The 12,955-nt window shown below is 51.3% G+C and overlaps 1 protein-coding gene across 4 annotated transcripts in view; it reads left to right on the top strand.

Moving 5' to 3' along the window:
• Window positions 1–286: 286 nt before the first annotated feature.
• WHRN (whirlin) overlaps window positions 287–12,955 on the top strand; it is a gene marked incomplete at its 5' end in the record, with an annotated part of 88,172 nt that continues 75,503 nt past the window's right edge. For all 4 annotated transcript variants that reach the window (XM_080820623.1, XM_080820622.1, XM_080820624.1 and 1 more), the window contains one exon: window positions 287–907. In XM_080820623.1, coding sequence (XP_080676749.1) covers window positions 287–907 — 621 coding nt within the window. The remainder of the gene's footprint in view (window positions 908–12,955) is intronic.

Genomic DNA, 12,955 nt, shown 5'->3' with positions numbered 1-12,955 from the left:
CCAGGATCAGGACCCCTCCGTCTTCGCGCGCCCGGGACTCCAGCGGCGGTCTCCGCGATCCCCCCGGGATTCTGCCACTGTTGCCTCGCCCCCAGACCCAGACTCCGGCCGCCGTCCCCGCGTCTCCCCGGAACCAGCCCCTTCTCCGCGCCCAGCCGCTCGCCGCGAAGCCGGACTCCGGCCGCCGTCTCCGCGCCCCCCGGGCTCCGGCTGCCGTTCTGGTGCCGGCGAGCGCCAGCAGTTGCCCCTCGGCGCGCCCCGCGTCCGCTCGGGCCTCGGCGGGGAGATGAACGCACCGCTGGACGGCCTGTCGGTGAGCTCGTCCTCCACCGGCTCGGTGGGCTCGGCGGCCGGGGCGGCCGGCGGCGGCGGGGGCGCGGGGCTGCGGCTTCTGTCTGCCAACGTGCGCCAGCTGCACCAGGCGCTGACGGCGCTGCTGAGCGAGGCGGAGCGGGAGCAGTTCACGCACTGCCTGAACGCGTACCACGCGCGCCGCAACGTCTTCGACCTGGTGCGCACCCTGCGCGTGCTGCTGGACAGCCCGGTCAAGCGGCGCCTGCTGCCCATGCTGCGCCTGGTCATCCCGCGCTCGGACCAGCTGCTCTTCGACCAGTACACCGCCGAGGGCCTCTACCTGCCCGCCACCACCCCCTACCGGCAGCCCGCCTGGGGCGGCCCCGACGGTGCGGGGCCGGGGGAGGTGCGCCTGGTGAGCCTGCGGCGCGCCAAGGCCCACGAGGGCTTGGGCTTCAGCATCCGTGGGGGCTCGGAGCATGGCGTGGGCATCTATGTGTCGCTGGTGGAGCCAGGCTCTCTGGCCGAGAAGGAAGGGCTGCGAGTTGGGGACCAGATTCTGCGTGTCAACGACAAGTCCCTGGCCCGGGTGACCCACGCTGAGGCTGTCAAGGTAAGCCTGTGGTCTGGGGACGAGTAAGGACAGAGTGACAGGAGCTCTGCCTGTGTGTGTCCTTAGGCAAACTGCCTAATCTTTCTGGGCCCCGTGTTTCTTAAGACATGTTTCTTTAAGACTGGAACATCTAGTTTTGTTTTAGCAAATAGATAACAGGCACTGTGGATAGGGTGGTGGGCAAGACAGACTTGGAGCCTGCTTTCGTGGGGGGCATAAAGGCTAGCAGTGTGTGGGAGACAGACATCAGATACGCGGGCAAATATATGATTACAAGTGTGAAAGGCATAGGGATTCTTAATTCTTACCAGCATTAAAAAGGAAAAGGTAAGGTCTCCTGTTGGCATGTGGTTAGTAATCAGTGGGTGGTCCCCACTTCTGCTGTTGCTGTCCTCATCGTTCAGGCAGGTTTTGCCCCTGGAAGAAAGTTTTGTTAGCACCAGCCCTGTGGGAGGAGGCTGTCAGTGATCCTAAAGGCTTAAGCCTGACTCAGCTGTGGACACACCAGGCTGTGTGTCCTGGGACTGGACTCTTTTCCTCTGCAAACCTCTGGATCTCCACGATCCACTGGATCTTCTAAGTGTCCCTAACCTTGTTGGCAAGGAGGCCCTTGCCTGCATGTCACAAATAAACCCCCCCCCCCTTGAGAGTAGCTGCACTTTTTGTGTCTGTTAATTGAGAAAAATAACCTCATGACAACCGTCTCCTAGGGATTTAATCAAGCTGTTTAAAGCGGTTTCATGTTTGCTAATCGCACGCCTAGGGCTGTTGAAAACCAGTTGGGGTATGAGATGGATAGTGTTTGGTGTCCATGTGCATTCGAGAATCCCTTGAAGGTGTTTACACAAACACACATACACACACACATCACCTTTGCCCATCTTTGTACAGGAAGTGAAGAAGTTTGGGGAAAAAACAGTGATGTACTCAGCTTGTGCGGGCGGGAAGATGTTTCCTAGGGGTTTAGGGTGCCTGTGACCCAGCTTCTCTCCACCACACCTTTTGTCCCTGCCTCGTGTCCTCCTCAGTGCAGGTGATTGGGACACCGGCTGAGGGCCTGCTGGGCTACTTCCTGTGTCCTCTTCAGTGACCCGTGGTCAGGTGTGTAGTGAGCCCACTTCCTGCCCGTTCACTTGGGGCAGAACCATCTCCGCCTGACTCTCGCTTCCCTTGTTTGGTTGCCAGCCCTTCTGCCCCCTGCCCCTTGAGGATTTCAGACATTTCTCTGCTGTTCCTGGGAAAAGCCTGATGGGTTGATACTGTTTTGGGGAGGGGGGGTGTAGCAGACAAAGGTTCTTGTGGATTTCCATGCACCTGCCCTCCTCTCTGTCTCCTCCCCCGACATCAGTCTTCCCTCTTCTCTGACATTCCATATATTTACAAAGAAATAGTCCATTAGCCTTTGGCCCTAAAAGGTCTGGAGTTCCCAGATGATACATTTATACTCAAAAGATACATGATCCAAATGGTCAATTATAATTGTGGTTTCAATTTTAGAGGCAATTTTAAAAGACTTGTGTAACTCACTCATCACAAGGTGACAGACTTTGGAAAGGCCTCGGGTAACCCGGACATGGAAAGCACGGGCCCCCCCGTCGGTGGGCATCCCAGTGTCAGGCACAGCCAGAGGCTGGAGCTGCGCGGCTCAGAGCTTCAGCTCGGCCCTCCCGGGTCTCGTGCGCGTCGCCCTGCCTGTCCTGTCCGAGCCTCCGTGGCTCCTCTCGTAAAACCTAAACTCTCCGAGCTGTGGTTTTTGAGCACACGATGTGTGTGGGAGCCCTGGGAGCCGAGCAGCCCCCTGGGTCCCTGACTGTCCCTTTTCCTCTGGAAGGGGTCGGCTGAAGCCAAACGAGCTCCTGCCTCAGGGTGCCCCCCTTCTGGCCAATGCCAGACACAGCCTGCCCGGAACTCACCCCTTTGGAACCTTCAGAAGCAACAGGCAAAATGAATACGGCTTCGTGTCACCTTAACTCCAGGGGGAAAGGGGAACAGACTTTCCGTGTGGGTGGAATTTAAGACGGAGGAGGCGGAACCTGGTCTCTGCGGCCTCTGCTGCGTGCATCTCCTGGTGGCAGGATAGGCAGGCGGCTTCAGGACACCTCAGAAGAACCCCTGGGGCTGGTGACCCACCTCCACAAAATTAAGGGCATTAAGTCCCTGAACCTCAAGCCCAAAGAGGCCCCAGCTTCTCTAAGTTACAAACTGCCCTTCACCGGGATGGTCTCGACTTTCAGCCCCCTGTATTAGCTTTAGTGCGGCAGGGTCCGGTGTCGGAGATTTTATGATGTGGGTACGCTCCTTTTAACCAAACCTCAGACTTGAGTCAAATATCACCAGTTTTTCTGCTTTTTCTGTGCCATAGACCACATTGCATTTAGTACAAGACCTGTTTTCTTGCTCCTTCAATGGTATTTTATTTGTTCATTTGTTTGTTTATTTCCTCCCCATCTTTCTGGAAGTAGAACTGGCAAATGAAAATTGTATATAATTAAGGTGTACAGTGTGATTGATTTGTGATACCCGTATGGGATAAGAGGATTACCACAATCAAGCTGATTATCCATCACGTCCCAGAGTTATTTTATTTTTGTGGTAAGAACACTTAGGATGTGCTCTCTTCGCAAATTTCAAGCATACAGTACAGAATTATCTATTGTAGTCACCGTGCTGGGCCTTAGATCCCCAGAACTTACTCATTTTATAACTGAAAGTCTGTACCCTTTGACCGACATTTTCCTATTTCCTTCCCCCCTGGCCTCTGGCAGCCACTCTTCTGCTCTTTGCTTCTGGGAATTAGACTTCTTTAGATTCCACGTATAAGTGAGATCATCCAGCATTTGCTTTTATGGGTCTGGCTTATTTCACTCAGCATAACGCCCTCCAGGTGCATCCCTATTGTTGCAAAGGACAGAATTTCCTTCCCTTTTTTTGTGGCCGAATAATATTCCTGTGTGTGTGTGTGTGTGTGTGTGTGTGTGTGTGTGTGTGTGTATGCATGCTCTTTTTCTGTTCATGTGTCAATATAGACTTGTTTCTGTGTTTTGGCTCTTGAGATGTGTTTTTCAATCTTAAAAAACCTTTATTTTTCTCCTGCAGGTAGAAAGAGGGGGAAAAGATCCTCTGAGCATCCTGAAGGAGAGATTGTGTGTATGTGTGTGTGTAATAAAAAGAAAATTAAATTTTAGGAATAAAGTTGCTTAAGAGTTCATGAATCAGAGAGGGTCACCTCCTCCCAGGGAGCAAAGGCAATTGAACGTACAATTTTTTTTTTCCACTTCTCTCTCTCCCAAATCAAGGATCCATTGTTGCTCAGAGCAGTTTAGCAAGGATTCTGTTCCTCTCTCCAGAGGGCTCCCATCCCTCTCTTGAAGCCTATTTGCTAAATCATCAGTGACAGGTCCAGATAAGGCAAGCCATTTACTATTTGTAATTATATTGAAAAGTTTGATTTTTGAAAAATCTCTCTTGAATGAACAGGAGCCAAACCAAAAAAAAAAAAAAAAAAAAAGGTAGATCTTTCAGAGGTTTTCAGCCAGAAAGTGTTGGTCAATTAGCCAAGGAGCCCAGAGACAAGGGATGGTGCGTTGGGCTCTGCCACATGCCTGCTGTGTGACCTTGGGCCAATGGCTGACCCTCTCTGTGTCCTAGGGTGGATTGCCCAGAGTCTGCCCAGGGTCCCTTCTGGGCTCAGACAATCTGTGATTTGCTCAGTATGTGCTACACAGAAGGCATTTAGAATGTCTAATCCGGTGTTTTCTTGTTCTTTTGGAATTGATTTCATTTAAGGCAGAGTTAAGAAAGTTGGCTAAGGATTAGGAGATGAGAATCTTGGCTCTCTTGTGTAGCCTCCTACTAATTCAGGAAACTGACGGGTGACACACTGTGCTGATGAGAACTTGACTGCTCTCCCTCGACCCAAGAACACCAATCCTGGTGCCGTTCCAGAGTAAATGAGAAGATGGCCAGGGGATGGCGGCATGCACAGCACTCCCCCAGGGGCGCTCCAAATCACATTCACTTACCCGCTTGCCCTTCGAGTCCCCAATTCCGAAGGTGGCAGGGCACGGGGTGGCAGGGCATGGGGTAGCGGGGTGCTGCTGGGATGTGTGTGGCCTGTGTGTGTTTCATCCCAATAAGAATGAAATGGCTTCATTACAATCTCAGCATCCCCCCCGCTCCGGGTTCCTCCAAGGGGCATATTAGAATTTGAAACGTTCCAGAAGTTAAAAACATTGGCCAGCCCTTTCATTTAATTAGAGTCATCACCCCCTCCCTTCCTCTGCATAATAACCCGCAAAGAATCTGTCCATATTAATATAAGTGATTGTATTTAGTCCAACACATTCTAAACGACACATTTGTCATTTTCCCATTGTACATGGTTAGCTGAAGCCATTATAAATGATTACCACTTCCAACTTTGTATCTGAAATGCAGCTTCTCCCACTGGGGTTATTACCATTTTCCAATTTGGAAACCATGGGTAACGTGTTCATGGGGACGCACAGACTTTCCTCTGGCCCCATCCTCTTTCCTGGGTCCTGTGGGTCTTGCCAGCAATGACATGTTGAAAGCTCACTATTAATAAACTCCTTATTAAATAGATGTTTGCCAGCCGGATCCAGACTGTGATGTAGTGCATTGAGAGGGTCCATTTCTTTAATTTAATCTTATTTATATCTGTGGCCCAAGCTGATACTCAAGGTTTTAGACAATTACAGTGCCCGCGTAGGTCCAGATCCTCCTGTGGCTGGTTATTTCCTCTTCACGTGAAAGAAGTGTTTTGTAGGCTGGAAGAGAATGCCCTTATTTTTGAGTGGGGGGGAGATTGATATTATTATTAGAAGAGTCCTGCCTCTTGGCTTTAAGCTGGACACGAAAGAGATCGAGAATTACCCCCGGAGCCAGCGTCTTGTTTTTCTGTCACCTCCCTCTTGCGACACACCCGGCGTTGTTTATTACCTGCCTTAGACTGATCGTCTGGACGTGGCTGCAAAGATAAGGATGATTCTTTAACCCCCGCCTAATTGGATTCGGTGTGTGTTGTTGCTTCCCTCTTCTGCCACGCGGCACACAGCCTGTACACACCTGTCAAGTGTGCGCCGCCCCTCACACGCCCGTCTGCTCACGTGCCCGGCACGTGTGCATCTCCTCCGAGTCACAATCCGCCCCCACCCCCTCCACACCCTGTAAAGGGCTTTGCACTGAAGCAGGCGTCCATGGGAGATTAGGCTCCAACTGGCTTTCCAGAAAGGTTCTTTTATGACCCGGAAGAGCGGCGTTTGGGCTCCACTGCTCAGGGACCCCAAACTAGTGCCCAGCAAGGACCAGAGAATTTGATTAGAGGGAGTGACATTTAACGGCTGGAGGTGGCTGGAAGTTGAAATACGAATCTTTCAAAACCTATTCTTTTTTCTTCCTTTTTTTTTTTTTTAACCCCCAAGCAAGAATCTGATGTGAACAGGGAGCTCACACAGGCTTCTCATTGTGCCCCAGGGTGGGGGGCTGCTTTTTAAAGGTTCCTGTGCTGCAGACGTTTCACTTGACTTTGACAGCATGGCAGGTGGCAAAGGGTGCCGAGAACAGGAATCAGACCATTTGTTTCCTGTGCACTCCTGGCGTCCGCTGCAGGAGGCAGCACCGCAGGGCCGGCGCACTTGTGTTTGAACTTTGCTTTACTGGAATGCTCCGGGAGGAGAGGAGGCTGGCGTCAGCGAGTGAGCACTGCCTCTGTGTCAGGTGCTTTCTCCTTCCTTGGAGGGGAGGGGGTGGGGGGAGGCCAGGAAGGTCAGGCTCCAGGAGTAAAAATTGACCAGGCCCGGGTCACCATAGGGAATAGAAACGAAGTGGCCCTTCTGCCCTACGTTCCTGCGTGGAACCCAGCCCTAGGCAGTCACGCAGCCAGCCTCCTGGAAGACGCGGCCAGGCCCCCTGCTGGAAGGCAAGCAGGCGTCATACTTTGTGCCTGACATTCGGGAGCCTTTGGGGAACCATCTGCAGACTTCATTTTATTAAGTGGGGAGTGAGATGCCCATGCATCAAGGGCAGGTGGCATGTCTGGGCCCCGCCCGTCCTCATGGGAGCTGTTTATCCATGCAAGCTCTAAGCGGCACTTAGCGCCCCCAGGCCTGTGGCTGGTGCTCAGAGTTCAGAGATGGACGGTCAGTGGTCCTGCCTTCAAGGAGCCGTGGGAGGTGGGGCACGGGCCCACCCTGGGCCACAGGTCACTGAGGGTTTTAGGTGCTGTGACATCCACATGCCTCCACATCCCTGCCACCCTCTCTCCAAAGCAGGCCCCCACTCCATCCCCTCGTGCTGCTGTAATTTCCTTCAGGGCATTGCTCACCATGGAAGGACCTTCCACTGGTTTTGTGGGCTGTGTGCCCTGCCCTTGACAAATCAGCTCCACCGAAACCAAGATTTGGTCCCTGTTGCTTCCTCACCCACCCCAGCACCTCCACAGGGCCTGACACATAGTAGGTGTTTTAGTAAATAAATATTTGCCGAGTGAATGGAATGATCTTGCATCCAGTGCAGTGCTGGCGAGTTCAGGATTCCTTGGTTCCCAAGTGTGAGAGCCGAAGAAAATCCGTGCGTTGCAAGGCGGTGGGTGCTTGGGGAAAAACACTGAGGAATGCCATAGGCTCTAACGTATGCTTCATCACGAAGGTAATGGTGTGGCTGTGAGCAGATCACGCGCCATCTCTGGCTGCCTCAGTCTTTGGAGCTGTGAAATGGGCATAGGCATATCCCACTTGCCTTTTCAGGGTGGGTATGGAATTGTATGACTTAATGGGTACAAAAACATTTGGTAAATGGGAAACCCTATGCTACTACTTTAGCAAAGGCCTTTAAAAAAAAAAAAAAAAAACGGGGTCTGGGTGGGCAGGAGCTTTTCCTACCCTCTGTGGCCCCAGCCAGCCTACAAGACCTCTTTGGTTAGTTCATTTGTTGCTTTGCTCTCAATTTTAAAACCACATTCCCAGAAGTGGGTTATTTCTGCAGCCTGTGTCTGTGATTCCAAACTAGAATCATTTATACATTCTGAAGCAATCAATGAACCAACTTTGGGTGAGATATATCTTCTGGCTTTTTGTTAAAAAAATAAACAAACGAGGGGCGCCTGGGTGGCTCAGTGGGTTAAAGCCTCTGCCTTCAGCTCAGGTCATGATCTCAGAGTCCTGGGATCGAGCCCCGCATCGGGCTCTCTGCTTAGTGGGGAGCCTGCTTCCCTTCCTCTCTCTCTCTGCCTACTTGTGATCTCTGTCAAATAAATAAAATCTTAAAAAAAATAAAAATAAAAAATAAATAAACGAACAAAAAAGGAAAAACAGAAACAAAACCCAGCCCTGTTCAGGTTTGAAGAAGCCCCAGCATTTCAAGTAGAGGCCAAGTTCCTGCTAATCACACGTACGTTTAAAAGCTGCTTTATTCTCTATCGAAAATGCATGGGTGAATTTATTTTTTCTCCTTTTCCAGTCCCAACCCCTTTACCTCCGTCTCCTTTGAGAATTTGTGTTCCTTCCGCTAAATTGGCCGTGGCTTTGCTTGAGCTGGCAGCCAGTTTCGTAGTTATTTTTCCTCTCTACCTGAGTTTTCGTAATATCAGCATCCTCTCAACTTTGAATGCAAAGCAAATATTTCAGCCTCCCGTAAACAAGTCCCAAGATGTCGTCTTCACCAGATTCTAAAGCTGCAGGTTACAGGGAAGAACATAGCAAAGTGGCATCCAAAAGGGTATATCTAAGTAATCTAGAAGTAGTGATTCAGAAATGTAGCCTGCCCGAGAGTTAACCAGCTCCCCAGGCAAGTCTTCATCACACTCAGGTTTGGGAAGCACCACCTTCCTTTGGGATCTGCCCCCATCCCCGACATTTATCCTCAGAAAGACTTGACCGGAGAGTGGACCCACCCTATCCCTATCCTGAGCTGTTCCGGAGCAGGACTCCAGAAGTACGAGGTCAACTGGTATGTTGGACAATCCAGGGAAGAGAGGTCTGTACCCAAGAGGTTAGAGATAGCTTTTGGAGATGGACCTGGGTTCATCTGACTGTGTTACTTGGCCGTGACCTTGAGCATCTCCCTTGGCCTCTCTGTGATGCAGACCCCCTCACCCTTACAAACAGGTTATTGCTACTGCCACACATCAAAAGTTCGAGAAATAGGGCCACGGGGGTCCCACTGCAGGCCTTGTAATGAAAAATGTTATCGACTGCATCCTCTTGGCTTTGAAAGTCTTCTGTTGTGCCTGCTTAGTCTAAAAAAAGAAAAAAGGTGCCTTTGGAAGAAATGACTGGGGCTCAGGGCCCTCTCGATGCATCATAGCTGGTTGAATTGCAGAGTCATTTACTAAATGTGGTCAATATTCCCACATAGCGTTTCTCTAAAAATGTAATTGCTCCTGTTTGGGTTTTGGCATCTGCATTTTCTTTCGTTTTACAGAGGTAATAAAGCCCGGAGATTGGTTGGAATTGTATGTCCCCACCTCTCTTAAAAACGTGGGGCAGGTGCTGGGCTCAGAGGCCAGTGTGCGACAGTGTAGTTCCCAGATCAGCTGCATCGCCATCCCTGTTCCCCAGCATCCTTCCCTCTTGGGCTCCCCAGGGGCCTTGATGAGAAGGGAGAGAAGGTGGCTGTTTTTCCAGAACCCATTAAAGCAATTAAATGCAGGCTGAAAGTGGTGTTTTGACAATACGGCATCGGTACTTTAAAAAAACACCCTGGAATGTATTTGAACCACATCTGAAATGGTGTGTGAGGCTTCATTAAGAGGTTTCTGATTAAGAAAAGAGTGGTCCAGTGTTCTGAGATTATCCTCCCATGCAGGTGGGGAAGGGAGGAAGTCTGGGGAGGGGGAAGGGAGGAAGTCTGGGGAGGGGGTCTTCCTTCTGCCGTTTTCATCCTGCGGGCGGGGAGGGTATGGTGTCCAGGGGTGTGCCTGAGCCCAGCGGGACCTCGATCCTTGCTCCAGCTCTCCTGCCGCCTCCTCTCTCCTCAGGGGGCCCCAGGCCTATCCCACCTTCTCCCAAACTCCCTTAAACCCTCTCCTCCCTCCACAAGTTCTTCTGGTCCTGAGGGTTTGAGTCCGTATGTTCAGTTTGTCCCCAGATCCCTTCCTCTCTTCCATGCTGTCTCTGACCAGGACCTGGGCCTCCTTTTTAGTGTCTTTATTTATTTATTTATTTAATTTATATTTTCAGCTCTTCCCCAGTATTAGCAAAAGCATTTATTTGCCTTGAAAGCCCTGGCTCCTTTCTGACCCCCTGAAGGCACCTCATCCTCTTGCCCACAAATTGTGGGCATTTCCCAAGTTAGTGACCTTGACCTGCTCTCCTCTCTATAGTCTCCCCATTGGGGATTGCACCAGCCCTGGTGAGGTTAGGCCAGGAGCACATCTCAGACCACACCTCCCCCTTCCCTGCCGTTGGAGGCCAAAGTGCAACGGCTTCCTGGCTGTCTGTCTCCCATCTTGCAGTCTATTTAGTAGCCTGGAAGCAGGGCACACTTTTGAAATTTGTCTCTTATCAAGTGGTTCCCTGCCTAGCGCCTTGCGCTGGAGCTGAGAGCCTTCAGGGCAGAAGCCCAGCTCCTGAACCTGGTGTTCAGGCTGCCCGTGATTTGATCCCCTTCTGTCTGCAGACAGTCCGTTTCTCTGGCTTTTCCCCGAGTGCCGTCCACACTTGACCAGACAGGCAGCATTGCCCTCCTCTGAAAGGCGGCTCTGGGTCCCTGCACCTGTCGACACCCACGGCCCCAGTGAGGCCAGCCTCAGTGGATCGTCCCACCCACCCTCAGCTACCCTGTCTGCAGGAACCCATCTCATCTCCCCCATGGCCCCATCAGCATAGTGACCCTGATTCACTGGTTGTGACACAGATTACACATCTCCGAGTGTTTCCTTGAATTGCTCCATGGTAATAACTTCTGTATTGAGGGCTTACGGTAATCCAGACGGTATTCTCTGGACTTTCTATGTAGGAACTCACTTGAACCTCACACTAGCCCAGTAGGTTCAAAGTAGGTACCGCTTTTATTGCTTTGTTGTACAAGAAATTGCAAAGAGTTTGTCACTTGCCTGTTGTCACAAAGATGGAAGGTGGCAGAGCCAGGAATTAGAGTCAGGCTTTGTTGACTTGAGGGGATGCATCTGTCCCTCCAACGTCGAGAGAGGAGGCATCCCATGATGCTATAGCCTGGGCCCTGGAGCCGGGGGCTCTGGGTTCAAAGCCTGGCTCTGCCACTGTGCACCTGTGGGGCCTTGAACAAACTCCTTGACCTCTCTGATTCTCAAATGCCTCTTTGATAACGTTGTAAGAAGAATAATAGTCAACGGCAGGCGTGTTTCTGACTTCCTTGTTCAATTTCCTCGTCTCTAAAATGGGGGTACTAATGGCCATAGAGTTAACCTCTGAAAGCACTGCGGGCATCTATTGATTTGAGCAATTCGTGATTACCTGCTGTGTTCCCACCGCTGTGCTGGTGTCTCTTCCGCACCAGTTAAGACTTCTTGGTATAGCATACTTAGCACCTAAGATGCTTCTAAGCTTACAATTCTGAGCCCACGAATAAATACGGCCCCCAAGGACCGCCATCTGTGTGCCTCCTGGAGCTCTGCGAGGGCTTGGCACAGATCTCCCCACCTGCTCTTCGGTGCAGCCCCCAGGGAGAGGAGGCCGAGCATCGAGAGGAAGAAGTGGCCGGCCACCAGTAAGCTGGTAGGAGGTGGCAGGGCTGGGATTTGAACTGGGATTTCTTCCTGCCTCCAAAGTGCGCGCTCATTGCCACCTCCTAGCGGGTGTGCAGCCTAGCACGGCGCTGGCCGGAGCCCCGTTTCAGTGGATGGACATTTCCTCTCTGATGCTGTTTTCCTTATTGAGATGGGCGTTGCAGCCGTTTAATCAGAACCCCCCCCCCCCCGCCGAGTGAGCAGACAGCCCGGGCCCGGCCGCCCTGCCCTTTCCTGGGCGAGCTCGGTGCATCTCACTGATAGGCTTCAGGTACCCCGGCGGCACTGGGCACTCTTGGCCACCCCCCCCCTTTTTTCCCCCTTCACCCTCTCTTATCTCGCTTGCCATGCCCAGACCTTCGTCAGGATTTTCTTTTGTGCATTGTCTGTGGAAATTCCCTAAATAGATTAACTGTGTGACCTCGACTCCACTCCCATTAGGATAAACCCGCAACTTAGGAAATCCTCTCATTGATGAGACGGAGGGTGCAAATCCGCCTGCGCTGTCTGTGTGTGGCCTGCGGCGCGGGCACAGCGCAAACAGGGTCTCCCGGGCCTCGTGTGAGAGGCCGGTGGTCGTCAGCACCATCGCAGACTGGACAAAGGAAGGGCCATCTTGTTTGGTTCATAGGAAACACGAGGAGCAGAGGAGTCCGCCTGCGCATTTAAAATAAAATGTATGTGTGCAAGTGTGTTAATGACCCGAGAGATACGGGTTCAATTATAGAGCTCAGAAACCCCAGGAAAACACAAAGGAAAAAGACCCCCCAAAACGTCGATGATCTGCTCACCCAGAAATAATCACTATTGACAGTTTGACTGCCGTCTTTCTGGTCCCCTGTGTGCCCGCATGTGTAAATTCCTACTGGGAATATTCCACAAAACTGCCATTCTGAACGTAGTTTTTGAAACCTGTCTCACCAAACAGTGTATCATGACTCTGATAAATGTTTCTAGAACGTGGTTTTTAACGATTGCGTCATAGCAAAGAGGTGCGTGGTTTATTTGACTGATTTCTTTTTGGATTGTTTGTTTCTTAAATGTTAGCCACATTGCTGCTTTAGACAATGTGTCCTGGCACATTAATCTGGAAGCACGTCTCTAAAAATTCCTTGGGCTGTCTTTCTAGAGGTGGCATTGGCTCCGGGCATAGGGAGAATTTTAAGGCTTGGTTAACTGTTGCCAGATTGTTCTTGGGGAAGAGTTTCTTATTTTACAGTCTCCTCTATCAATGTTAGCGATATATGGGATGCTTCATTTTCCCCCAGCCTTGCCAACACCGGATATTATATTTCTTAACCATTTTTGCTGATCTGTTGGAC

The sequence above is a fragment of the Martes martes genome, assembly GCF_963455335.1.
Source record: "Martes martes genome assembly, chromosome: 12".
NCBI lineage: Eukaryota > Metazoa > Chordata > Mammalia > Carnivora > Mustelidae > Martes > Martes martes.
The sequence above is the reverse complement of the archived record's forward strand: the minus strand, read 5'-3'. Positions and strand labels throughout refer to the sequence as shown.